The sequence below is a fragment of the Microcebus murinus genome, chromosome 10 (genome assembly GCF_040939455.1).
Source record: "Microcebus murinus isolate Inina chromosome 10, M.murinus_Inina_mat1.0, whole genome shotgun sequence".
Taxonomy (NCBI): Eukaryota; Metazoa; Chordata; class Mammalia; order Primates; family Cheirogaleidae; genus Microcebus; species Microcebus murinus.
This window is the reverse complement of record NC_134113.1, coordinates 61,236,870-61,262,834: the sequence shown is the minus strand read 5'-3', so window position 1 is coordinate 61,262,834 and position 25,965 is coordinate 61,236,870. Positions and strand designations below refer to the sequence as shown.

Genomic DNA, 25,965 nt, shown 5'->3' with positions numbered 1-25,965 from the left:
GAAGCAAAGTGGGGGTTAGAGATTGCCTCTGGCTCCCCTACATTGTGCAGGGGTCTCAGTGCAAGGACTGGGCGGGGTTGTGGGGAGGGTGCGGTGGGAAGGCTCCAGAAGATTTTACATTCTGTGGGAGGGTCCAGTTGAGGCGGTGTCCCTCCCTTTCACATCTCCCTAGAGACTTTGTTGGATTGCTGCTGACTCAGGAGTGGACTGGGAAGGTCCTGCCACCCCAGGGAAGGGTCACACTACTGTCAGGATGAGCAGTGCGTGTGACGACTGGGAAATGTGCATATCTGTGCATGCCCAAAGAGAATTCCTGGTTGAAGGAAATGGAATTCGCTGACAATATTCGGGATGTGGGACCTGAAAGGGGAGGGCCCAGAGAGGAGGACAGCGGGCGGTGTACCCAGCACCAAGGCCGGGCAAAGGACACTTGCAGGTGGTGAGCTGTAAACACCATGACATTTGCTTTGTGTGAGTTGTTCCTTTCCTCTCTCCCAGCAACTCTGGCTGTTTCTTCTTGTGAGTTCCCAGCCTTCACTTTATTTCTGTCCCCTTCCTTTGTCTCTGATCTCAGTGTCCCTTTGAAATCATGTTCCATTTTCTGTCCCCGCCAAACTACTCTAGCAGGAGAGAACCTGTTCCTGTCCATTCTTTTTGCCCTTCCCTTGCACTCCTGGACACTGACACTGACTTAGCTTTCTGAGGGTGATTCTGGGTGCTGAGCCGGATAAGGACACCCAGGCTGCGAGGGCTGAGCAAGCTGCCCAAGGCCACGCAGCCAGCTGGTAGCCGAGCTGGGCTATGAACCCACCTGTGTCTTGATTCAAACTGCATCTTCTTCACAGGAAGATTCGGCGGCTCAGGACCTGAGCAGGAGAAAGGTGAAAAGGTCTGAATGACAAGACTTAGGGCAGCGGGGGCTCCGCTGTGTGCTGGGGATGAGAGCTGGGTGGAGGGGAGCAGTGAGGAGTGGGAGACCAGGAGAAGGAGGTTGGGAGAAGTGTCCTCAAGTCAAGGCGTTCTTTGGAAATCCAATGGCATCTGATTAAAATGACATAAGTAGATCAGCAGGGAGAAACTTGAGGACTCCGTTCCAGAGCGTTGGAAGCTCACCTGCCTACCACAGCCTTTGCGTTCTTAAGTTCTCCTGTCTGAACACTGTCCACACTCTCCTTTGACCCCATCCTGTCTCTCTGTCCCCCTAAAGCCATGTGGCTGTACCCAGTGGCCCTCCTGGGCCTGGACTACCTTCTGCACTGGCACCAGGAGAGGCAGGTTACAGGCTGTGTGTACGTGTCCATGTCATCACATGGCTCTTCCTGCTTGGCCAGCTTGACATTCAGCACAAGCTCATTCTTACCCATAACTGCAACGTCGATGACAAATAGGTGGTGCCGGTCTGGGTGATATCCGTAGCACCTCTGGGACTCTGTCCCATCTTCTTGGTGCTCACAAACTCAGGCATCATTTGACTCCCGACCTCCCTTGCCACTGCTCACCCAATTAGCCAGTGTCAGCTTCGTGGCCCTTTGACCCCACCCTGACTCATCTCACCAACTACAGGTGCCTTGTCACGGGGCTTAAGGGCAAATGCTCTTAGGGACTGGGGACCTGGTGTGTCCTCAGTCCTCCACTCCCTCCATTCACCTGGTCACTGGGGAGAAGCGGGGCCTTCCTGGAGTACAATGGGGACTCCCCTCTGCTACCTTCATATATACGTACTTGTCAAAGGTAGAGAATGAATTTACAGTCACCAATTCTATCATAAGTGCTCCCAGAAAAAGGCATAAGCAGTCTCTTTCACTTATTGCACCATGGAAAATTAATTTTTTGTTTCTGATTTGTATTCCCCCTGGGATTATCTGATGTCCACTTACCATTACAATTCCCTGGCAATCATATCATCAGCCCTGGGCCCTTCGTCTTTCCCCCTCTAGTAGCTGGGCTTCACACCATGGGCCTCCCCTGGCAGGACCCTGCTGCGTTTTCCTTCAGGACAGTGGGGGTACAGCCACCCAGGGGAAAGTCCTTTGGCTCTAATGAGGGAGACGCAACTAGAGGCAGAGAATAGCCAAGGGGGTGACAGGGGGATCCTTTCTTTTAGAGCAAAGAACCAGGGTTTGCCTTTCCTTGACACCATGATTTTACCTTAGTTTTCATTGCCTTAAAGTATCGGTTAAAAAGTTTATCCACGCCCAGGGAGTTGACCCCTAGTCTGTGGGAGGCAAGGGTCTCAATCTGAAGGAAGAAGAGGCAGGTGTGTTCCAAGGTCGGGCTGAGAGGGACGCCCTGAGGAGGGATTTGGAGAGGGCAGGTGGAATATCCCAGGCCCCTCTCGGCCCTTCCAGCCACAGAAAGGAGGGGCAATTGTTTCCTTCCCAGGATTTAGCAGGTAGCCTGGAGTCGCAGGAATAGACTCAGGGATGGGCAAACAAAGAAAATGGATCCTGAATGGGTGAGGTCCCTGATCCCACCTGGGTGTCAAGGCCTCCTTCCCCACAAGTACCTCCCCGTGGCCCTCAGCCTCTGTCCTCTCCTCCAGAGCGGCCACACCTCCATCTCCTGCCACTCCAGTCAGTCCCTGACACTCCTCCGGTCACATGGACTGAGAGTGTCTCTGGACCCCAGGTTTCATAATCTGCTTGCCCTCACAAGCACATGCTGTGTGCCAGACACAAATTCCCTGGGTGACCAGAGCTTCCTGAGACCCAAGCTCACTGGGTCTTCACTCTGTTGATGATGTTCTGATGAACATGGATTCATAAAGATGAAATCGATATGAATTTCAGAAATTCATGTATATTCCCATTCTCAGTACTCATTGGAGAGCAGCGATGCCTCCCAGTGGTCTTAGTTCACCTCCTTCAAAAAGACAATGGAGACATCAGGGCATTTTATTCTATTGAAAAATATATAGTAATGTGACCACGTTGGCTTAATCATTTGGAGCGGTGCAGAAGTAAATGTTTCCAGAGTGGGGGACAGACAGAGCAGAGAGGATTTCTGAAGTCTAAGACGTGGGTTAGAGGGGAGATCCAGTGTGCATGGGGTGAGGTGAAGGCATGGGAGGGAGGGGTGGGAGGGGTGCTGGAAGAGGTGGGGCTGGGGAAAATCCAACCATGTCTGATCAGCCCTTGACAGCATTGAAATCACAATTGGAGGATGCCTGTTCGTAGGGAGACCTTTGGAGCAACAAAACAGAGAGTGCTGGAACTCTAGAGCAACTGTAGCTGCCAGGCACCATCCTGTGCAAAGACATGTGGCTGTACCTGGCAGCTCTCGTGGGCCTGTACTACCTCGTGCGCTGGCACCGGGAGAGGCAGGTGGTGAGCCACCTCCAAGACAAGTACGTCTTCATCACGGGCTGCGGCTCTGGCTTCGGGAACCTGCTGGCCAGACAGCTGGACATGCGTGGCATGAGGGTGCTGGCTGCGTGTAGGACAGAGAAGGCGGCCGTGCAGCTGAAAGCCCAGACGTCAGACAGGCTGGAGACTGTGACTCTGGATGTCACCAAGACAGACAGCATCACTGCAGCCACCCAGTGGGTGAAGGAACGTGTTGGAGACAGAGGTACCCCCAGATTCCTCTTTACGTCTCTTTTCTCTCTCTCTGGGATGGGGGAACCTGTTCTCTGTTAACTGTGAAGACTCCCAAGGTGTCTGGATTTTCAAGGACTGTGAGCTTGGGTTTTCCAGAGCAGAAGTCCTAGAGTGATTGAGCCTGAGCCACAGGGTCAGAGGAGCACAGCCTGTGTTTAGGGTCGACTCTCTGGAGGAAGGTTGTGCCCTTGAGCCAGACCTTGAGCCTGGCATGGGACAGTGGGGTTCTGGGCCAGGCTGGATCCAGGCTCCTGATCTCAGCATTTCTTACTGGTTCCTTCACACTTGTCCCCCCTGAGGCCTCTGGGATTATCTGTCCTCACTTGACTCATAAGGATGGAGGCTTAGAGCGCTGAAGGGACTTCTTTCAAATATTCGGTGATAATTCCTGTTCTTCTGCTACATTACCCTGCCGGTTCTTTTTGTTAAAAGGGAGATGATGGATTTCTTTGTTCTGATTAGAAATGTAAAACATGTTCATTGAGGAAAACACTGAAGAGGATAAAGGCAAAACAACATTTACCGTTGTTGATTACTCCACAATAATTAGACTACCTCATGTATTGTGTGATCAGCTTTATACCATCCAATCTCTTCTAAAATAGAATATTCAACATCTGCATATCAGAGAATATAATTTATTTAAGCAGTCCTATGTTGTTGGACGCTGAACTTAGTTTCTCAGTTTTCCTGGCATAAACAACAACTCAGCAAGCATTATGTAATAAGTTTTGTTCACATGCTTAGCAATGTTAGTCAAGTAAAGTAAAATAATTGGATCAAAGCATACTCATTTCTTCTTTTTTTTTTTTTTCGAGACAGAGTCTCACTCTGTTGCCTAGGCTAGAGTGCTGTGGCGTCTGCCTAGCTCACAGCAACCTCAAACTCCTGGGCTCAAGCGATCCTTCTGCCTCAGCTTCCGGATTAGCTGGGACTACAAGCACACACCACCATGCCCAGCTAATTTTTTCTATATATTTTAAATTGGCTAATTAATTTCTTTCTATTTTTAGTAGATACGGCGTCTCCCTCTTGCTCAGGCTGGTTTCCAACTCCTGCCCTTCAGGGATCCTCCTGCCTTGCCCTCCAGAAGTCTAGGATTACAGGAATAAGCCACTGAGCCCTGCCAGGAATACTCATTTCTTGAAGGCCATGAATGGTTTTGTGTGGGGGAAGGACTAATATGCAAGGCCTTTTGATCTTTCCTATATTCCTGCATTCAAACTCTGTCTAACTGCACCCCAACCCTGGCCCAGGAAACACTCTGGCTCTGCTGACCTTGCATCTGTAGGTGGGGAAGTCAGACTATTTCAAATCCTCCATGTTGTGCTTTAGTCCCTGCATATCAAGCAGATAGTCTCCATGAGGGCCAAGTGTCAGGGGAGCCCTGAGGTGATGTCAAGGGTGGATTTTAGGGAGGGTGGAAGGAAGGTCGACACTGCCTGGGGCCAAGGGTGCCATCCGGACCCTGCTGTGGGCCGAGGCCTCCTCCCCAGTCTGCCCTGTGTGTCCACTCCATGGCGAGCTTTGGAATTCCCCGGTAGAGACGGTCACCTTTGCCTCCTGAGCAAATATTGCCTCAAAATCGGTGCACGTTGCATCACAGCTTGTCCCCTGATGTCCAAAGGTGGCCTGTTGTCTACACTCCCTGAGTCTTAGGGTTTTCAGTGTGTCTGTGCCCACCAGGATATAGAAAACAATTATTCATGGGTCTGTTTGTCTTTCCCTTCTATTCTTTTTTTTTTTTTAATTTCAGCATATTATGGGGGTATAGATTTTAAGGTTTCAATAAATGCCCTTTCCACCCCTCCCCCCACAAGTCTGAGTCTCCAGCATGACCATCTCATAGATGGTGCACATCTCACTCATTATGTATGTATATTCTCGCCCCTCTCCCCCCTGCCTAATACCCTATTATTGCAGTACCTATGTGACCACTTAGGTGCTGTTCAGTTAATACCAATTTGCTGGTGAGTATATGTGGTGCTTGTTTTCCATTCTTGGGAAACTTCACTTAATAGTATGAGTTCAAGCTCTAACCAGGAAAATATGAGATGTGCTATATCACCATTGTTTCTTAGAGCTGAATAGTACTCCATGGTATACATATACCACATTTTATTAATCCATTCTTGGATTGATGGGCACTTGGGCTGTTTCCACAGCCTTGGAATTATGAATTGTGCTGCTATAAACCTTCGAGTGCAGGTGTCTTTTTTGTAGAGTGTCATTGGATCTTTTGGGTAGATGCCCAGCAATGGTATTGCTGGATCAAATGGTAGATACACTTGTATCGCTTTAAGGTATCTCCATATTGCTTCCCACAGAGTTTGAACTAGTTTGCAGTCCCACCAGCAGTGTAGGAGTATAGAATTTTTTTATTTCCATCTTGATTTCTTCATTTATGAAGTAATCATTTAGTAGGAGGTTGTTTAATTTCCACGTTTTTGTGTAGAAATGTGAGTTTCTGTTAGGGTTGATTTCTACTTTTATTCCACTGAGATCTGAGAAGGTACATGGTATGATTTCTATTTTTTTAAATCTCTTAAGATTTACTTTGTGTAAATCTCTAGGATATGGTCAATCTTAGAGAATGTCCCGTGAGCTGATGAGAAGAACGTATATTCAGTGGATTTTGGGTAGAATGTCCTGTAGATGTCAGTCAGACCCAGTTGTTCCAGGGTTTTGTTTAAGTCCATTATTTCTTTATTAATTTTCTGTTTGGAGGATCTGTCTTGTGCCGTCAGTAGGGTGTTGAAATCTCCGGTGATTGTGGAGTTGCTATTAATCCTTTTGCTTACATCCAGTAAGGTTTGCTTTATGAAACTGGGTGCACCTATGTTGGGTGCATATATATTTAAAATTGTTATCTCTTCTTGATGAAGTGTGCCCTTCACCATTATATAATGACCCTCTTTGTCTTTCACTACTTTTGTTGGTTTAAAAACTAAATCGTCTGAAATTAGAACTGCCACGCCAGCCTTCTTTTGGCTTCCACTAGCGTGGAATACTGATCTCCACCCTTTTACTTTTAGTCTATATGCATCCTTGCAGGTTAGATGTGTCTCCTGAAGACAGCATATACTTGGCCTGTATTTTCTTATCCATTCAGCCAGCCTATGTCTCTTGAGTGGAGAGTTTAAGCCATTCACATTTATTGAGAGAACTGATAGGTAAGGTAAATCACTGTTCATTCTGTTGGGTTGGATGTTGTTGCAGCTACTCCTGGGCCTCTGCCAGCAGTCCAGACCACACGTCACCAGGCCTCCCCGGATTGTGATGTCTGCAGGGAGGTTCCCTGCGCAGAAACGCTGCCTGGGCTGGGCGCACGGCTTCTCTTTGGTGGGAGGGTTGCCCTCTAGGACGCTGATCTGCCTCTGGAGGCACACACACCTCCGCAGGCTGTTCACAAATATCCCTTCTGTGCCCCGGGCAATGCTAGACCTCGGTGCATGGGATCTGGACTGCAGGTCCGACCTCTGGGTCCCAGAGTTCAAACTGTATCTCCACCAGCGAGAGGAGTTCCGGTCCCAATTCACCCACAGGGAGCCCAAGCTGTGTCTGTGTCTCTCAGCCTCTGAGTCAGCACCGTTCTCCTGGGAACACCATGCCAGCAGCACCTGGGAGGGCTGGCGGGTAGGGAGCTCACAGTCTGAGTTCCCCTTAGTCAGCTGTAGGGTCCCAAAAAGGGAAGGTCCTGTTCCCTGGAGGTGCCTCCGGCTGGTGTCTGTATTGTCTCTCTGGGCAGCCGCAGGTAGGGTTGGCGGAGGGGAGAAGGAGGCAATATGGCGCATGCTGCGTGGCTCGGGTCTGTACACACGGAGGTGCACAGTGATTTGGGAGTCTGGTGCCGTGTCCGCTACAGACTCAACGCTAGCTGGCGGCAGCTGTCTCTGGGCTGGTGTCCACAGGTCTTTCCACCCGCTGGGGAGCCCACCAGCAGTCCCAAATGCAAGGGAGGGGAAAGGTGTTTTATCCACCTACCCTTCCCGCTGGTCTACGGGCTGCCCCGGCGGTCTCAGCTTCCAGTTCTGCTCCGAAGCCTCCTCCCGTGGAGTCTCCCGGTGTCTCAGGTACCCCTCCTTCCGGCGCTCGTCTGCTGTATGCTCGCCTTCTTGCTTCTTTTTTCTAATTTCTGCTAGAATCTGTCTTTTCTGCAGAGACACTTTTTCTGACGGTGTTTCTCATCCACCATCTTGATCCTCCTCCTTTCCCTTCTATTCTTTCTCTTGTCAGGTTTTTCCTTGACTTCCAATTCCTCTTTCACTGTCTCTGTCTCTCTCTTTTCATGAGATGTATGGTAAGCACTCACTCTATTTTCTCAAACTCTATCCATGCACTTAATAAAGTTGGGTTCATTGCATGCTGGTTTTCAGTCACTGCCACCAGAGATGACTAGGACCATCCTAAACTCCAATTGTTTAAAGAATATGCAAACCCTGACAACCTTAAGTCACCTCGTCCTCATTTCCTTCCTATAATCTTTTCCCCATACCAAGTAGCACATTCTTCTTGACTCCATAAATAAACTCAACTGCAATGTGAACTTGAACCCTAGCTCCATCCCCACCACACACACACACAAGTCAGAGTTGTTCTCTCATCTTCCCACTGTCCCCAGGACTCTGGGGCCTGGTGAATAACGCTGGCATCTCCGTGCCCTTTGGCCGCATTGAGTGGCTGACCAAACAAGACTTCATGACTATACTAGATGTGAATTTGCTGGGGATGATCGAGGTGACTCTGAGCCTGCTGCCCTTAGTGAGGAAGGCGAGGGGCCGCGTGGTCAACGTCTCCAGCGTCGCGGGTAGAATGGCTGTTACAGGTGGCGGCTACAGCATCTCCAAGTTCGGTGTAGAGGCCTTCTCGGACTCCCTCAGGTATTGCAGTGGGTAGGGCCCTGCCTGAGTCCTCCTGTTCCTGGTATTCTCAGGGAGCATTTTGCCAGAGTTTGATTTCATCACAGATTTAGAGGCCCTTTTTTGAGTCCCATTTCTAAGGCTTTTGGGCCCTGTCCCCCTTTTGGATTTAGCCAGCCATTCCACGTGACCTCCGGTCCTGTTCCTGTAGAGCAGGGGGCACAAGGACTAAGAAATGTTATAACCTGTCTCTAAGCCTTCTGAGGAGGCCCCCAGACAGGACATGTGTGAAGCAGCTTGGAGGTGGGATACTTTGGCTGCTGGGCCCATGTCCACAGCCACCAAGATGCTCGGGTGCAGGGAGCCCTTGAGGGGCGGGGGCGGCCTCTGACTCAGCACAGCACACAGCAGCGGGCACTAGTGTGAGAGCAGCAGCAGCGCAGCCTAGGACAGCAGGGGTTGCCCCTTGACCTAGAAACTTGCTGACAGGAGATAGAAAACCATTGTTGCCAACCGTCATAGATGTTGTGAAGGCAGCCCCCAGATTTGGGGAAGGTCCTGGCTGTGAGATGTGAGCTGAGAACTGGAGACCTGAACCTCGCAGCCTGCTAAGGAGGGGTGGGCAGGGCTCCTGATGACAGGACAGTGTCAGCTCCAGGCAAGGCTGAGCCTCACTGCACCGCCTATGCTGTGGGGTATTCTTGGGCCAAACAACAAGGTCAGGACATGTGTGGGAGGCTTGAGAGGTGGGCAGCAGTGGGTCGTGGAGACCTGTGGGTTCTGGACACGTGCTGTACTTCATGCCGTTGGCTGTGGAATCCACAGATTGGATGTACTCAGGGCGGGTATTAGATCTAGGGGCATCTAGACCCCCGTGGGCTGCAGGGAGCAGAACGGCTGTGCGTGTGGGGAGCCCAGACTGAAGGCAGAGGGATGCTCCCCAGAAGACAGCCGCACCAGCCCCGCTGACAGATGGCCAGGGAGTCACAGGGCAGGAGAGGGAGGAAGGGGACCGAGGATCATAGAGGGTGAAATGGGCGAATCCTGGTGATGCCCTGGATGTGAGGGGCGAGGGGGAGATAGCCCAGCGGTGGTACCTGGCAGCTGATTCCAGGGGATTCGGAGCTAGTGACCTCAGTGTGTAAAGTATGTCATCCCTACACTCAGGCAATGCCATCGTCACAATTTCTGTTGGCCTTCTGCTACACGTGCCAACATGTCAAGGTTTCTTACTTTTTCTACCACCACCCTGTGTTGGATTTTCATTAGGTTTATGTGTGTTTTGTGTTTGCTGCAAGACCTCTGAACTCCGTGCCTTCTGCCTGTCTGTCTCCAGGAGGGAGCTTGCCCCCTTTGGGGTGAAGGTGGCTATAATTGAGCCTGGTGCCTTCAAGACTAACATGAACAACACCGAGAGGATTTTGCTGAATGTACAGGCGGTGTGGGACCGGGCCCGACCTGAGATCAAGGAGATCTATGGCAAGAAGTATCTGGCATCCTGTGAGTGCACTGTGGACAGTGAGAAAACTAAACCTCAGATCATGATTAATGTCTCCAACACCATGAGGGTCTGTCTTCCTTCTGGATAGGGGGGAGAGGGAAGGTCAGCCTTGTCACAAAGAGGGGATCTTCAGCTCCATTCCCAAGGTGCTGTGTGGTCAACAGGTCAACAAGAGAGGTAAACCACGTTCAGTATAATTGGAAATTCTGTCCCATCATATTATTGAAAAACAAACTAAAGACAGAGAGGGAAGATGCCATGCACTCATGGCCAGCTGGCTTTAGAGAGGACTGGTTTTCCTGTGCTTCAACTCTGTCAGCTGAGAACTGCTGGAGGTGTGGTGGAGTCCAGATATTCTCAGGAGGAGAGGCCCAGGGTGGCTTAGTGTGGACCAATTTTTCTTGAGATAATGATGAGTCAACCTCTGGGGAACCTGCAATGATCAGATTTGGGACCCATCACTGTGGGGCCCAGGCATTCTTACAGACTTTCCTCCTAGCATAGAGCTGTGAAAGGGAACAGAGGGATGTGCCACTCGATGAAGGCTGTTTTCTCATCCTCAACAGGCCTGAAACTACTATCTTCACAGCTTTTGCCAAAATGCAATGAGAATTTGTCAGAGGTGACGGACTGCATGGAGCATGCGCTGACCGCCTGCCACCCCCGCACCCGCTACTCAGCTGGCTGGGACGCCAAACTCTTCTACCTCCCCATGAGCTACATGCCCACCTTCCTGGGGGACGCCATCCTCACCTGGGCCCTCCCAAGGCCAGCCAAAGCCCTGTGAAACCAGATGTTGGAACTTGTTTGGGTGGGGTTGGATGCTGTGTGAGAGGGGATGTGTCCTGGGGAGAGAAATAGGGTGGAGAGAGGGAGCTGTCATGTCATCAAGTCACGTGTCCCACCTCCATCCTACCCTCCTGGCTATGGTTCTCCTGGGATTTCATCCATGCCCCTAGAAATGTTAGTAGGAAAGTGTCAAGTTATGCAGCTGAGAAACAGGAATCCAATAGTGTTCCTGGTTGTCTTGTTGCCTTGGGTGGCCACTCAAGGCTCTCAGGCTCTTGGAACAATGGTGGGAGGACAACAGGGGACGGTGTGAGCTGGGAGATGGAGGTTTAGTACACACCTTATCTGCCTACTGCCCCTCTCCTCAGAGTGTGCTTTAGCCTGGTCCATCTACACCCTCCCACAGGGTATAAATCGCTTGGAGGTGGTCACAGACCTCTCCTGTCCCTGAAGATACCCATGTTTGTCGGGTAGGGATGGGGAGAAAGCCATCAACCTGGCTCGTTGTCCTCAGGTGTCTACTTAGCAGGCATTGGCAGGAAGGTGCTCTGCACAGGGATCTTTCCAGAGGACACATAACCAGTGTTTCTTGTGACTTCAACCCATGGACTCCCTTGGATTATGTTTCCCTACAAACACTTGATAAGTTCAGCCATGTTCAGGGATTTTATTCTATATTTTTCTGTTACTACCCAAATTCTTAGTAGTGGGATTTTAATTTCTTAGGTAAGCTACCCTTAAATTTCAGACATACTAGATGAAATCCCTGTCTGAGTCTGGGTTGCCTCATCCGCCTCAGCACTCAAATTCAGTCCTCAGGAATCGCAGTTTGACAGTCTCTAGGACTCCAAGGAAAAGGCAAAGAGAATGGCCAATGTTCCTCCTGATGCAGTAATTAATTGTCGGCAAACAAGGAGGACGTGATCCCAAAGGGGGAGTCTGACTCAGAGGCCAGGAAAAGAGACAAGGAAGAGAGTTAAGGCTGCAAAACTGCCAGAAGGAAACTCCCAGGATTTGGTTGAAGGAACAATGAAATCAGTTACACACAGCAGGTGTGATAGCTTTTACACTTCTATGCCCTGAAGATACTCTTTCCTTAGGTCTGGATGGCATCGGGGATTTGGGGTGCAGACTTATGGGATCATGAGGCCGGTACAGTCTCAAAAGTCAGGGGTGAGAGTGATGACCCGAGGAGGGGTTTGAAGAGGACAGGTGGATTCTAAGGCCTTCCTGCCATGCAGGACAGTGTCAATGTTTCCCTATGAGGGTTTTCTCTAGTGCTGCAGTCACAGGAATAGACAGAAGGACAGACCAGCCAGAGCATGGCAATAAGGAATGCCAGGCTCAGATCCCTTCCCTGGGGCAGCTGGGCCACTCCGCCTCAGAAGCACCTGCTCTGTGTCCCCAGGTATCGACCCTCACTGCGGTCACTGCCCTTCCCTAGTTGCCCTCCCTCAGGCCCCCACCCCACATCCCTGACACCTCCGTCTACACTGGCACGGACTGACACTCACGTTTGAACGCCCATGTGTCATTTTCTGCTCACTTATGCTGAGTGCCTGTTGTGTGCTTGGCAAATATCCAGAAATTCCCGGAGCTTCCACAGACCGTGCTCTGAGTCCTCAGTGTTCTGGGGTTGCTGTGAGTGTGGTCTCAACAGAGAAAGCACTTGCAGAAGGGGACACAGATTCCAGGGATAAGGTCCTTTTGTAGCTGGGAGGCACCTGCCTAGGTCTACGTTTTCTTCCTTCAGGGGACCTTGTGCTGTTGAGCAGATCCGTGTTGGGTGTGAAAACAGCCAGTGAGTTCAGATTATCCGAAAACGTGAAGTGGGCATTGGTGTGGAGCACGTCAGTGCTGAAGCCGTGAAGATGGCCAGGGAGGGTCGTCCTGGAGGACCGAGGCCCTAAAAGCTGTAGGGTCAGGCCACTGAGTGTCCTTCCATGCTGCCCCACTAAAAGCTAGCCAACAGTTTCATATGCAATCTGAAGACAACAGCTTCTTTTTTAATGTTAATAATTCTTTCTGTGTAAATAGACATTGACACACACAACACACACACATACACATACGCACACCAGGAAAACAAACTGAAATGAAATAAGAGGCTGGGATTCACTTGACAGCTCACTGGGGAGTCGTTTAGGAGGCTGGACTCACTCCCAGGAGTGCTCTGCAGAGAGTGGGAGAGCTGTGAGGGTGGACACCCCTGGCCCTGCGAGGCTCCACTGGGAGGTGCCTAGACCCTGAAACTGGAACCCTGGCCTACCTCATGGACTGTTAGCAATGGGGCCACCATTTTCATCAGAGAACAAACATGGCCATTAATAATGTGTAAAGTAAAGCAGTGCACGTCTGCACGCCTACCCCAAGCCGTCAGTAGAAACTCCCCTAGTCTTCCTCCATGGCATCTTTTCTTAGGGACGAAGCAGGTCACCTGCCTTGGAGCTGTGAGGGACTGGGCCCAATCCCACAGAGTGCCGGGTACCACAGAAGCTGCCTTCACTGCTTTTTGCTGCCCTGGTCCTCTCTGAGGAGCACCAGGCCATTCAGTCCCCACCAGAATCTGTCATCCCCACCGACCTCCTGATCTCCATTGCCTGCAGGGCATGTGGCCCTTCCTTTCTATGTCCCCACTGGAGCCTTAGACAGGCTGCAGGCGGCAGGGCTTGACCCAGGTTGCCATGAGCCTCCACGTCCTGTCTTTCCCAGCGTTGCTTTCTCTTTCCTACAGCTCCTCCTCTTCAGGAGGCCCATCCTAGATGGAGAAGGGGCAGAGGGCAGAGTGCTCCTGAAGCTGGAGACAGTGGTCTCCAGGAGGCTGAGCTGGGCTCCCCTGGGGGACTGATCCCAGCAGGAGTCCACATGCAGAGACTGCAGGGCGCCACCAGGTGGCTCAAGTCCACCAGGGCAGGCGGGAGCCCAGAGGTGTGGCCCCAGAGTGTGGCCAACCTCCTCTCCCAGCAGTGCTGAGGTTGTCATTGTCACGGGGCTTGTGAAGGGGGCTCAGTGATGGGACTCTGGGAGCGTGAGTCTCCACACTATCCGAGGTTCCAAAGGATTTCCCCTTCTGCCCATGAGTACAGAGGATGCAGTGTCCCTCCCACTGACTGCCCCCTGGGGACTCCTCCGATTGCTGCTGACTCTGCAGTGGACTGGGAAGCTCCTGCCACCCCAGCAAAGGGTGACACTGCCGTCAGCATGAGCAAGGGTCAGCAGTAGTTGTGAGGACAGGGAAATGTGTTTATCCGCGGCCATTGAGATTTCATGGTTGAAAGAGTTCCAAGTCCCAGAGAAGAGCTGTGGGGTGTGATCCCGCAGAGGAGGGCCCAGAGCAGGAAGGCAGAGGGCAGTGTACTCACCACCCAGGGCTGGGCAAAGTGCATCTGCAAGAGGTAAACAGTAAACTGTGACACCTGCATGTTTGGGTCATTCCTCTGCCCCTCCCTGTGACGCTGTCACTTTCTTTCTTGTGTGTTCCCAGCCCGGTTCCCTTTCTCTCTCCTTTCTTCCAACTGAGGACTGACTGCCACTTTGTCATCTCATACTCCTGCTTTCCATGGAACTACTCGAGCAGGAGGGGACCTATTCCTTTTTTCTTTTTGCATTCTCTTTCCAATCCTAGAGAGACTGGCAATGACTTTTAGTTTACTGAGTGATTCTGGGTGCTGACCTGATGTGGAAACCCAGGCTCAGATAACAGTTTCAAACTACAGTGTCTTGATCCCGGGTGTGGCTTCCCAGTACACCTGGGTCTTCTCTGTGCAGCCCAGGATGTCACTGTACGAGATGTGCAGAGACAGTTCTGACCCTCCAGGTTAGATGGAGTGCTATGTGTGCCATGGTGTGCATGTGTGTGCCCTGGTATGGAGACCTGTGTGGACGCTCATGTGTGGGCCTGTGTGGACACCTGTGTGGGCACAGCAGGGCAGAGTGACATCAGTGGACCAGGGAGGCACTGCTGAGCAGTAACATTTTCTCATGTGGCAGGACTGGAGGTCTTTCAAGGGCATGTATCAGAACTTGCAACAGCAGTGCCAAGAGCAGAGGGGTGGGGTGAGGCAAGGGAGGGCTCCATGCTAGAGTGCCTGGAGGCTTCCCTGACAACTGCCACCCTCTGTTCCCTAGTGCTCCTGTCTGAATACTGGCATAGGCTCCTTATACCCTAGTCTGTGAGTGTCTGTCTCCCCAACAACATGTGGCTGTACCTGGCTGTCCTTGTGGGCCTGTACTACCTTGTGCGCTGGCACTAGGAGAGGCAGGTGGTGAGCCACCTCCGAGACAAGTACGTCTTCATCACGGGCTGTGGTTCTGTCTTTGGGAACCTGCTGGCCAGACAGCTGGACATGCGCGGCATGAGGGTGCTGGCTGCGTGTAGGACAGAGCAGGCGGCCGAGTAGCTGAGAGCCCAGGCGTCAGACAGGCTGGAGACGGTGACTCTGGATGTCACCAATACAGACAGCATCACTGAAGCTGCCCAGTGGGTGAAGGAGCGTGTGGGAGACAGAGGTACCCCCAGATTCCTCAAGTCTGTTTGTGCTTTCCTCTGTGTTAAAGGGACGACCCCTGTCCTGTCCCCTGGGACATGCACAGAGTGTTTCCAGGTTCAAGTCCTTCTATGGGTGAGACCTTCCTCACCCATCAGGTATCCCTGGGCTAGGGGTGTGCATGGAGGGGAGTGTGCTCCATCCAAGCCAGGTTCATGTTCCCAGCTCTTCAGCTTGACCTTACCTGGGCTACCACTGTCCATGGAGGCTTAAGACCAACCCCATGTTCAGAGGACCAGAGAGGGGGATTGTGTAAAAAAGTAGATCTTATAAGGGATTATTTTACTTTCCTTCTTCTTTAATACCAATGCCTTGTCTGTCTTGTTATGGGGGATGAAGAGGACATGCATTTCCTTGATCTAAGAATAAATGTAGAACATGATCATTGCCCCAAATACCTAAAAGTATAATGATAGAAGCAAAGTTCATCCTCAAATCATCATCTACACATAAATATGCTTTATACTTTCCTGTAATTGGGGTTACATTTTGATCAAGGTTTGTATCACATTGTATTCTCTCAAAAATGAACATTTTCTCAACATAGTGAACAAGTTTGTAAGACATAGTGTTTAATGATTTAGAATATTCTTTCCTTGATGCAGCCTTACTTATGTAAATCAGAGCCAGGGTCCCGATATTGGAATTTTTTTCAACTTTTTATTCTCACTGTTGTCATTCTGGAAAACTTGGATTTACCTACATCTCTGTAATTATGTGTACTGACTATATTCTTTGAAAGAAATAGAAATTCTTAGAATTCTTAGAAAGAAATGCTCTCTCCTCTTCTCACTGTCCCCAGGACTCTGGGGCCTCGTTAATAACGCTGGCATCTCGGTGCCCTCAACCCCCAATGAGTGGCTGACCAAACAAGACTTTGTGACCATACTGGACGTCAACCTGCTGGGGGTGATCGAGGTGACTCTGGGCCTGGTGTCCTTAGTGAGGAAGACGAGGGGCCACATGGTCAACGTCTCCAGCATTGGGGGTAGAGTGTCTATTACAAGTGGTGGCTACAGCTTCTCCAAATTCGACATAGAGGCCTTCTCGGACTCCCTCAGGTATTGCCCTGAGATAGGGCTCTGCCTGGGTCCTCCTGTTCCTGGTCCTCTGTGGGAGCATTTTGCCAGAGTTTGATGTCCTCAGGGCTTTAGAGGCTCCTTGTTCCAGATATCTCCCTCAGGCTTTTTGGCCTTCCCCCTTTATGGATTTATCCGCCATTCCGTGGGATTTCCTCTCTATGATGTGGTAGAGGGGGGACCGCAGGGCTAGGAATATGTCACATCCTCTGACCCTTCTGAGGAGGCCCCCAGACAGGACACGTGTGAAGCAGATGGGAAGTGGGTTAATTGGCTGCTGAGCCCATGTCCGCAGCCACCGAGATGGTCGGGTGCAGGGAGCCCTTGAGCCCTTGGGCGGGGGCGGCCTCTGACTCGGCACAGCACACAGCAGCGGGCACTAGTGTGAGAGCAGCAGCAGCGTAGCCTAGGACAGCAGGGGTTGCTCCTTGACCCAGACACTAGGACAGCTGAGAGGGAGAGGGACAGGAGAGAGAAAGCCGTTGTTGCCAGCTGTTCTAGGTGTTGTGACCCAGTCAGCCATGCTGGCCCTGACAAACCCCAGATTTGGGGAGGGTCCTGGCTGTGAGGGACATGAGGGGAGACAGCCCAGCAGTGGTGCCTGGCATGAGAATTTACACTTCACAACTAGCAAGGTGGGTGTGTAAAGGATTAAGAACATTATTTAGTTATTATACCTATGAATGGCTTCATCCAAATTCTTATGCCTTTTGGCTCACATTAAATACCCAGGCTTTCTAACTTATACCACCCAGGTAGTTTGTTAGGCTGGTATGGTTTACCGATGGCTTGTGTTTTGCCTTACAAGAAGTCTGAAATCCTAGCCCCTCTGTCTCTCTGCCTTGCAGGAGGGAGCTATCCTACTTTGGACTGAAGGTTGTTTTAATTGAACCTGGTGTCTTCAAGACTGTTGTGAGCAGTTCTAATATGCTCTCCAAAACCTCCAAGGATGCGTGGGAGAGGGCCAGACCAGAGATCAAGCAGATCTATGGCGAGAAGTTTCCAGCATCCTGTGAGTGAGCTGTGGGCAGTGTGGAGAGAAGGAAACTCTCGTCAGAAATCCCACCTCCATCACTAATGGGTCCCTCAGAGGTCTATCCTCCTGACAGGGCTTCAGAGAAGTTCAGCCTCTTGCAGAAAGTGGGGACCTGTAGCCCCATTTCCATGATGGGTGCTCTGTAGACAATCGCTCACATGAAGAAAGTGTCCAGGCTTATGGAAATTGGGGCCGGTATGTACTTGAACCCCTCAGTATTTGAAGAGTGAAGGAAAGCAAGAGAGAGAAGAGGCATCCGTGCCAGCTGGCATTTCATGTGAGACATTAGAGACAGCTGGCTCCAGGTGCTCAGATTTCTAGTATTGGCGGACACCTGCCATTGTGCAGTCCAGATTTCCCAGGAAAACAGGCAGAGGTGTGTTAGTGTGGAACAATTCCGCATGGGGTTAGCATGGGACCGTCTTCTGGATTTTGCATGGATAATATCAGCCAATGCTGGGTGCCATGAGATTTTAGAAACTTTACACTCTGAAGTTAAACCGAAAGCAAAATCAATTGCAGGTGGAGATATTCATGGGTGTTTTCTCATTGTGTCCAGACATGAAATCAATAGAACCAATAGAAGGAAGATTAACACAGGATCTGTCTTTGGTGATGGACTGCATGGAGCATGCGCTGACAGCCTGCCACCCCCGTACCTGCTACTCAGCTGGCTGGGATGCGAATCTCCTCTACCTCCCCATGAGCTACGTGCCCACCTTCCTGGTGGACGCCATCATCACATGGGGCCCCTCAAGGCCACCCAAAGCCCTGTGAGCCAAGACTCTGATGCATGGTTGCAGGACATTGACTGCTGTGGGAGGTAGAGGTACATCAGCAGGAGGGTTGTAGGCTGGGGGAGGGAGCTCTCCCGCCATCAGTACACCTGTCCCACCTCTTCTTCTTCCTCTCCAAAGGGTTCTGTGGGCTATTACCGAATACCCTGGTGATATCAGGAGCAAAGAAACAAGGTTTCCGCTAAGAAATGAAAACCCAACTGCACTTATTGGTGTCCTGTTGGCGTGAGTAGCCACTCAAGCCCTGAATTTCTTAAGTCCGGAGGATTCCACGGAATTGTCCAGGGTTGAGCTGGTGGAAGCAGACTCAGTCCACACCTGCTCTGCATTGTGCCTAGCCCCTGAGGTGTGCACTCACCTGGCCAGTGTGTGCCCTCCCCCGGGATGGAAATGTCCTGGGGAAGCAGGGGCACCCCTGCTCTGATGACACCTGAGCACATGGACCGAGGGTGGAAGGACAACCCTCACCCAGACCCCTGTCCCCTCAGGGGCTGGCTTTGCAGGTATTCACTGGAAGGTGGGGTCTTCCCTTGGTATCCTGATGGAAGACACAGAAACCAGTTGTTCATTTGCCTTGAACACACGGTGTGTGTGGATTTTCTTGTTTTAGAATAAACATTGCTGGTTCACCCATGCACATTCGCATAAATGGTGGCCTTAGGATTGGGAGGTGGGAACCTAGTGGCACAAGAGGCAGGCGACTTCATGGAGGTAGGGGGGTGAGAGGTAACACCTGAGGAGGGGTCGAAGGGGGCTGGTGGATTATCCCCGCGTTCTCTCTGCTCTTCCTACCAAACAGGCCAGGAGCAGCACTTCCATTTGTCGGGCTTTTCAAGTGGCCTGGTGTCACAGGAATAGACAGAAGGACAGGCAACCAAGAGGATGGCAATAAGCACTGGCAGGCCCCAGATCCCTTCCCCGGGGCAGCTGAGCCTTCCTGCCCTCACCAGGTTCTGTGTCCCACAGGGACTGACCCTCATTACAGGTCACTGCACTTCCCACTCGTCTGTCCCTCAGGCCCCCAACCCCACACTCCCCACAACCACCTCTCCAGTGAAATGGACTGACAGTCACCTGTGGACCCCCATCTCTCATTTACTGCTCATTTGTGCTGAGCGCCTGTTGTGTGCTGAGAAAATGCCCAGGATTCCTGGGGCTTCCACGGACCCGGCTCTGAGTTCTCAGTGTTCTGGGGTCGCTGTGAGTGTGGTCTCAACAAAGAAAGCACTTGCGGAAGGGGACACAGATTCCCGAGACAAGGACCTTTTATAGCCAGGAGGAACCTGCCTAAGTCTAGGTTTCTTCCCTCAGTGTAACAGCTGAGGACATGGAGCCTTCAGGGGACCTTGTGCTGTTGAGCAGATCCGTGTTGGGTGTGAAAACAGCAAGTGAGCTCAGATTATCGGAAAACGTGAAGTGGGCATTGGTGTGGAGCACGTCAGTGCTGAAGCCGTGAAGATGCCCAAGGAGGGTCATCCTGGAGGACCAAGGCCCTGAAAGCTGTAGGGTCAGGCCACTGAGTGTCCTTCCATGCTGCCCTACTAGAAAACATGGCCGGGCGCGGTGGCTCACGCCTGTAATCCTAGCACTCTAGGATCCTGAGGTCAGGAGATCAAAACCAGTCTGAGCAAGAGCGAGACCCCGTCTCTATTATAAATAGGAAGAAATTAATTGACCAAGTAATACATATAGAAAAAATCAGCCGGGCATGGTGGCACATGCCTGTAGTCCCAGCTACTCGGGAGGCTGAGGCAGGAGGATTGCTTGAGCCCAGGGGTTTGAGGTTGCTGTGAGCTAGGCTGACACCATGGCACTCACTCTAGCCAGGGCAACAGAGTGAGACTCTGTCTCAAAAAAAAAAAAAAAAGGAAAGAAAACAAAGACACAGTTTCACAAGCAATCTGAAGCCACCAGACCATTTTTGATTGTTTGGTCATACTTCCTTCTGTGTAAAAACACACATTCTCACAAACTGAAATGAAGTAATCGGTTGGGATTCACTGGATAGCTCACGGGGAAGTTGTTGAAGAGTGTGGACTCTTGCTAGAAATGTTCTCCACAGCATGGGAGAGGTGTGAGGGTGCAAATCCCTGGCCCTCGATGCTGGGCGAAACTTGGGGTCACCTGCACCAAGGCTTCACCTCTGGGCCACTTCATGGACTATGACTCAAAGTGGTCACCCTTGCCATGAGAGAACAATCATGGCCATGAATAAAGTCTGAGGTAAAGCAGTGCACATCCCCAACCCCACCTCACAGCACAACCTCCCTTTTTCTTTCGTCCTGCCATCTTTTCTCAGCAAAGACCCAGGCCCACTCCCATGGAGCTATTCAGGGACTGACGCCAATTCCGCAGAGTCCCCAGGTGCCAGCAAAGCTGACTTCACTCGATCCCTTTGCTAGCCTGGTCCTCTGTGAGGAGCACAAGGCTATGTGATCTGCAGCAGAAACTGTCCTTGCCTCCAACCACCTGAAAACCAATGCCTGCAGGGCATGTGCCCTTCCTTTCTGAGACCCATGCTAGCCTAGGGAGGGGCTGCAGGCTGCAGGCAGGACACAGGTTTTAACATGAAGACCAAGTTCCCATGTTTCCAGCTTTGCTTTTCCTCTCCTACACCATCTCTTCTTCAGGGGCCCCTGGATGGACAAGGGGAAAGGGGTGGAGACAGTGGTCACCGGGAGGCTGAGCTGGACTCCCCTCTGGGACTGATCCCAGCAGGAGTCCACAGCCAGAGACTGCAGGACACCAGGAAGCAACACCTGTCCTCCAGGGCAGGCAGGAGCTCAGGAGTGTGGCACTGGAGCCTGGACAAGATCCTCTCCGAGGAGTGCTGAGGCTGTCATTGTCATAGCCTTGTGGAGGGGTCTCAGTGAACAGACTCGGGGAGCATGAATGTCCACAGAATCCATGGTTCCAGAGGATTTCCCATTCTGCCCAAGGGTCCAGGTGTAGCAGTGTCCCTCCCTCTGACTTCTCCCTTGGGACTCCTAGGATTGCAGCTGACTCTGCAGTGGAATGGGAAGCTCCTGTCACCCCAGCAAAGGGTCACATTACTCTCAGCATAATCAAGGGTCAGCAGTAGACGTGAGGACTGGGAAATGTGTCTGGCCATGGCCATTGAGAATTCCTGGTTGAAAGAGGTCGAAGTCCCTGAGAAGAGCTGTGGTGCGTGACCCCTCCCGCATGGGAGGGCCCAGAGCAGGAGGGCAGAGGGCAGTGTACTCACCACCCAGGGCTGTGCAAAGGGCGTCTGCAAGAGGTAAACAGTAAACTCAGTGACACCTGCTTGTTTGGGTCATTCCTCTGCTCCCTTCCAGCAACTCTGGGGAGGTTTTTACCTGTGGGTTCCCAGCCCCATTCCTTTTCTATTCCCTTTCTTGCCACTGAGGTCTGACTGCCCCTTGGACTTCTCATACTCCTTCTTCCCAGAGACTATCCTGGCGTAGGGGACCTCTCTGTTTTGCCTTCTCCTTCCAATCCTAGAGACACTGGCAATGACTTAGTTTCCTGAGTAATTCTGGGTGCCGACCTGATGTGGAAACCCAGGCTCAGAGAAGGGTTTCAAACCACTGTGCCTTCAACCCAGGTGTGGCTACACCTGGGTCTTCTCTGTGCAGCCCAGGAGTGGACCCCAGTCTCTCATTTTCTGTTCATTTATGCTGCGACCCTATTGTGTGCAGGGAAAATTACCAGGAATCCCCAGGGCTTCATCAGACCCAGCTCTGAGTCCTCAGTGTTCTGAGGTTCCTCTGAGTTTGGCCTCTACAGAGGAAGGACTTGCAGAAGGGGACACAGATTCCTGGGAGAAGGTCCCTTGTAGCTGCGAGGCACATCCATAGGCATCTTGGTTTCTTCCCTCAAGTTAATATCTAAGGACAGGGAGCCTGTGGGGACCTTGTGCTGTTGAGCAGATCCGTGTTGGGTGTGAAAACAGCAAGTGAGCTCAGATTCTCAAAAAAATTGAAGTGGACATTGGTGTGGAGCATGTCAGTGCTGAAGCCGTGAAGATGGCCAGGGAGGGTCGTCCTGGAGGACCACGTCCCTGAATCTTGTAGTATCAGGCAACTGAGTGACCTTCCATGGTGCGCCACTCAAATGCCACCCTGCAGTTTCATATGCAATCTGAAGACAGCATACTTTTCTTTTTAATTTGCATAAATCCTACCCTCTAAATACAGACACACACACACATTCACACACACACACAGACACACAGACCAGGAAAACAAACTGAAATGAAATAAGAGGCTGGATTCACTTGACAGCTCACTGAGTAGCGGTTCAGGAGATTGACTCAGAGGGGTGCTCTCCAGAGACCCAGAGAGTTGTGAGGGTGCAAACCCCTGGTCCTCCGTGCTGGGCTGTACTGTGGGGTGCACCTGCATGAGGCTTGACCCCTGGTCACATCATGGACTATGAGTCAAGGGTGCCGCCTATGCCTTGAAAGAACAATCAGCCCAAAAATAAAGTCTGATGTAAGCAGTCCATGTCACCTCCCTAACCCCAACCCTCAATAGACCCTCCCGTTATCTTCCCTCCTGACATCTTTCCTCAGCCAGGGAGCCACGTCCAGTCCCACGGAGCTGTGCAGGGACAGGGCCCCATCCCACAGAGTCCCCCGTGTCACGGAAGATGCCTTCACTCCTTCCCTTTGCTGCCAGTATCCTCCCAGAGGGGGACGGGGCTATTCAGTCCCCAGCAGAAACTGTCATCCTCTCCAACTACCTGACTTCCAATGCCTGCAGGGCATGTGACCCTTCCTTTCTGTGTCGCCATGCCAGGCTTAGGAGGGGCTGCAGGGTGCAGCACAGGGCACAGGTTGTAGCTTTACCCCTAACTTCCTGCCTTTTCCAGCTTTGGGTTTTCTTTTCTACACCTGCTCCTCTACAGCAGTCTCGTCCTGGGTGGAGATGGGGAATAGGTGTGGTGCCCTGAGGCGGAAGAGAGGTCCCCAGGAGGCTCACCTGGGCTCTCCAGACGGCCTGATTCCATCTGGTGAGTGGCTGCAGGCTGAGGAATGCCACCAGCTAAAGAGCACAGTAGAAGCAAAGTGGGGGTTAGAGATTGCCTCTGGCTCCCCTACATTGTGCAGGGGTCTCAGTGCAAGGACTGGGCGGGGTGTGGGGAGGGTGCGGTGGGAAGGCTCCAGAAGATTTTACATTCTGCGCGAGGGTCCAATTGAGGCGGTGTCCCTCCCTTCACATCTCCCTAGGGACTTTGTTGGATTGCTGCTGACTCAGGAGTGGACTGGGAAGGTCCTGCCACCCCAGGGAAGGGTCACACTACTGTCAGGATGAGCAGTGCGTGTGACAACTGGGAAATGTGCATATCTGAGATGTGCATGCCCACTGAGAATTCATGGTTGAAGGAAATGGAATTCGCTGACAGTATTCGGGATGTGGGACCTGGCAGGGGAGTGCGCAGAGCAGGAGGGCAGCAGGTGGTGTACCCAGCAGCCAGGCCGGGCAAAGGACACCTCCAAGGAGGTGTAAACAACAGGACATTTGCTTTGTGTGAGTCGTTCCTTTCTTCCCTCTCAGCAACTCTGGCTGTTTCTTCTTGTGGGTTCCCAGCCTTCAATTTATATCTGTCCCCTCCCTTTGCCTCTGATCTGAGTGTCCCTTTGGAATCATGTTCCATTTTTCTGACCTCCCCCCAAACTACTCTAGGAGGGAACCTGTTCCTGTCCATTCTCTTTGCCTCTTCCTTGCACTCCTGGACACTGACACTGACTTAGCTTTCTGAGGGTGATTCTGGGTGCTGAGCCGGATAAGGACACCCAGGCTGCGAGGGCTGAGCAAGCTGCCCAAGGCCACGCAGCCAGCTGGTAGCCGAGCTGGGCTGTGAACCCACCTGTGTCTTGATTCAAACTGCATCTTCTTCACAGGAAGATTCGGCGGCTCAGGACCTGAGCAGGAGAAAGCTGAGAAGGTCTGAATGACAAGACTTAGGGCAGCGGGGGCTCCGCTGTGTGCTGGGGATGAGAGCTGGGTGGAGGGGAGCAGTGAGGAGTGGGAGACCAGGAGAAGGTGGTTCGGAGAAGTGCCCTCAAGTCAAGGCGTTTTTTGGAAATCCAATGGCATCTGTTTATAATGACATAAGTAGATCAGCAGGGAGAAACTTCAGGACTCCTTTCCAGAGTGATGGGAAGCTCACCTGCCTACCACAGCCTTTGCATTCTTAAGTTCTCCTGTCTGAACACTGTCCACACTCTCCTTTGACCCCAGCTTGCCTGTGTCTGTCCCCCCAAAGCCATGTGGCTGTACCCAGCGGCCCTCCTGGGCCTGGACTACCTTCTGCACTGGCACCAGGAGAGGCAGGTTACAGGCTGTGTGTACGTGTCCATGTCATCACATGGCTCTTCCTGCTTGGCCAGCTTGACATTCAGCACAAGCTCATTCTTACCCATAACTGCAACGTCGATGACAAATAGGTGGTGCCGGTCTGGGTGTTATCCATAGCAACTCTGGGACTCCGTCCCATTATCTTGGTGCTCACAAACTCAGGCATCATTTGACTCCCGACCTCCCTTGCCACTGCTAACTCAATTAGCCAGTGTCAGCTTCGTGGCCCTTTGTCCCCACCCTGGCTCATCTCACCACCTACAGGTGCCTTATTAGAAGGCTTAAGGGAAAATGCCCTTAGGGACTGGGGACCTGGTGTGTCCTCAGTCCTCCACTCCCTCCATTCACCTGGTCACTGGGGAGAAGCGGGGCCTTCCTGGAGTACAATGGGGACTCCCCTCTGCTACGTTCATATATACGTACTTGTCATAGGGCAGAGAATGACTTTACATCCACCAATTCTAACATAAGTGCTCCCAGAAAAAGGCATAGGCAGTCTCTTTCACGTATTGCACCAGGGAAAATTAATTTTTTGTTTCTGATTTGTATTCCCCCTGCGATTATCTGATGTCCACTCACCATTACAATTCCCTGGCAATCACATCATCAGCCCTGGGCCCTTCGTCTTTCCCCCTCTAGTAGCTGGGCTTCACACCATGGGCCTCCCCTGGCAGGACCCTGCTGGGTTTTCCTTCAGGACAGTGGGGGCACAGCCACCCAGGGGAAAGTCCTTTGGCTCTAATGAGGGAGACGCAACTAGAGGCAGAGAATAGCCAAGGGGGTGACAGGGGGATCCTTTCTTTTAGAGTACAGAACCTAAAGTTTGCCTTTTCTTGCTACCATGAATTTACCTTGGTTTTCATTGCCTTAAAGTATCGGTTAAAAAGTTTATCCACGCCCAGAGAGTTGACCCCTAGTCTGTGGGAGGCAAGGGTGTCCATCTTGGGAAGATGGGGCAGGTGGAAGAAGAGGAAGAAGAGGCAGGTGTGTTCCAAAGTCGGCAAGAGAGGGACGCCCTGAGGAGGGATTTGGAGAGGGCAGGTGGAATATCCCGGGCCCCTCTCAGCCCTCACAGCCACAGAAAGGAGGGGCAATTGTTTCCTTCCCAGGATTTAGCAGGTAGCCTGGAGTAGCAGGAATAGACTCAGAGATTGGCAAAGAAAATGGATCCTGAATGGGTGAGGTCCCTGATCCCACCTGGGTGTCAAGGCTTCCTTCCCCACAAGTAACTCCCCGTGGCCCTCAGCCTCTGTCCCCTCCTCCAGAGCGGCCACACCTCCATCTCCTGCCACTCCAGTCAGGCCCCTACACTCCTCCCGCCGCATGGACTGAGGGTGTCTCTGGACCCCAGGTTTCATTTTCTTCTTGCCCTCACTGAGCATCTGCTGTGTGCCAGACACAAATTCCCTGGGTG

At 51.8% G+C, this 25,965-nt stretch overlaps 1 protein-coding gene and 1 pseudogene across 2 annotated transcripts; both read left to right on the top strand.

Moving 5' to 3' along the window:
- Nucleotides 1–150: 150 nt before the first annotated feature.
- LOC142873378 (retinol dehydrogenase 7-like) lies at nt 151–10,973 on the top strand. Of its 2 annotated transcripts, XM_076007379.1 has the most exons (5): nt 151–881; nt 3,177–3,570; nt 8,221–8,479; nt 9,795–9,958; nt 10,526–10,973. In XM_076007379.1, the coding sequence occupies exons 2-5, from the start codon at nt 3,258–3,260 to the stop codon at nt 10,744–10,746; spliced, it is 957 nt and encodes a 318-aa protein (XP_075863494.1). In that variant the 5' UTR covers nt 151–881; nt 3,177–3,257; the 3' UTR covers nt 10,747–10,973. The 2 variants fall into 2 exon arrangements, with proteins under 2 accessions (XP_075863494.1, XP_075863495.1); XM_076007380.1 differs by lacking the exons at nt 151–881; nt 3,177–3,570 and adding an exon at nt 4,839–7,672.
- Nucleotides 10,974–14,280: 3,307 nt separating this feature from the next.
- LOC109730877 (retinol dehydrogenase 16-like) lies at nt 14,281–18,840 on the top strand (annotated as a pseudogene).
- The last annotated feature ends 7,125 nt before the right edge of the window (nt 18,841–25,965 follow it).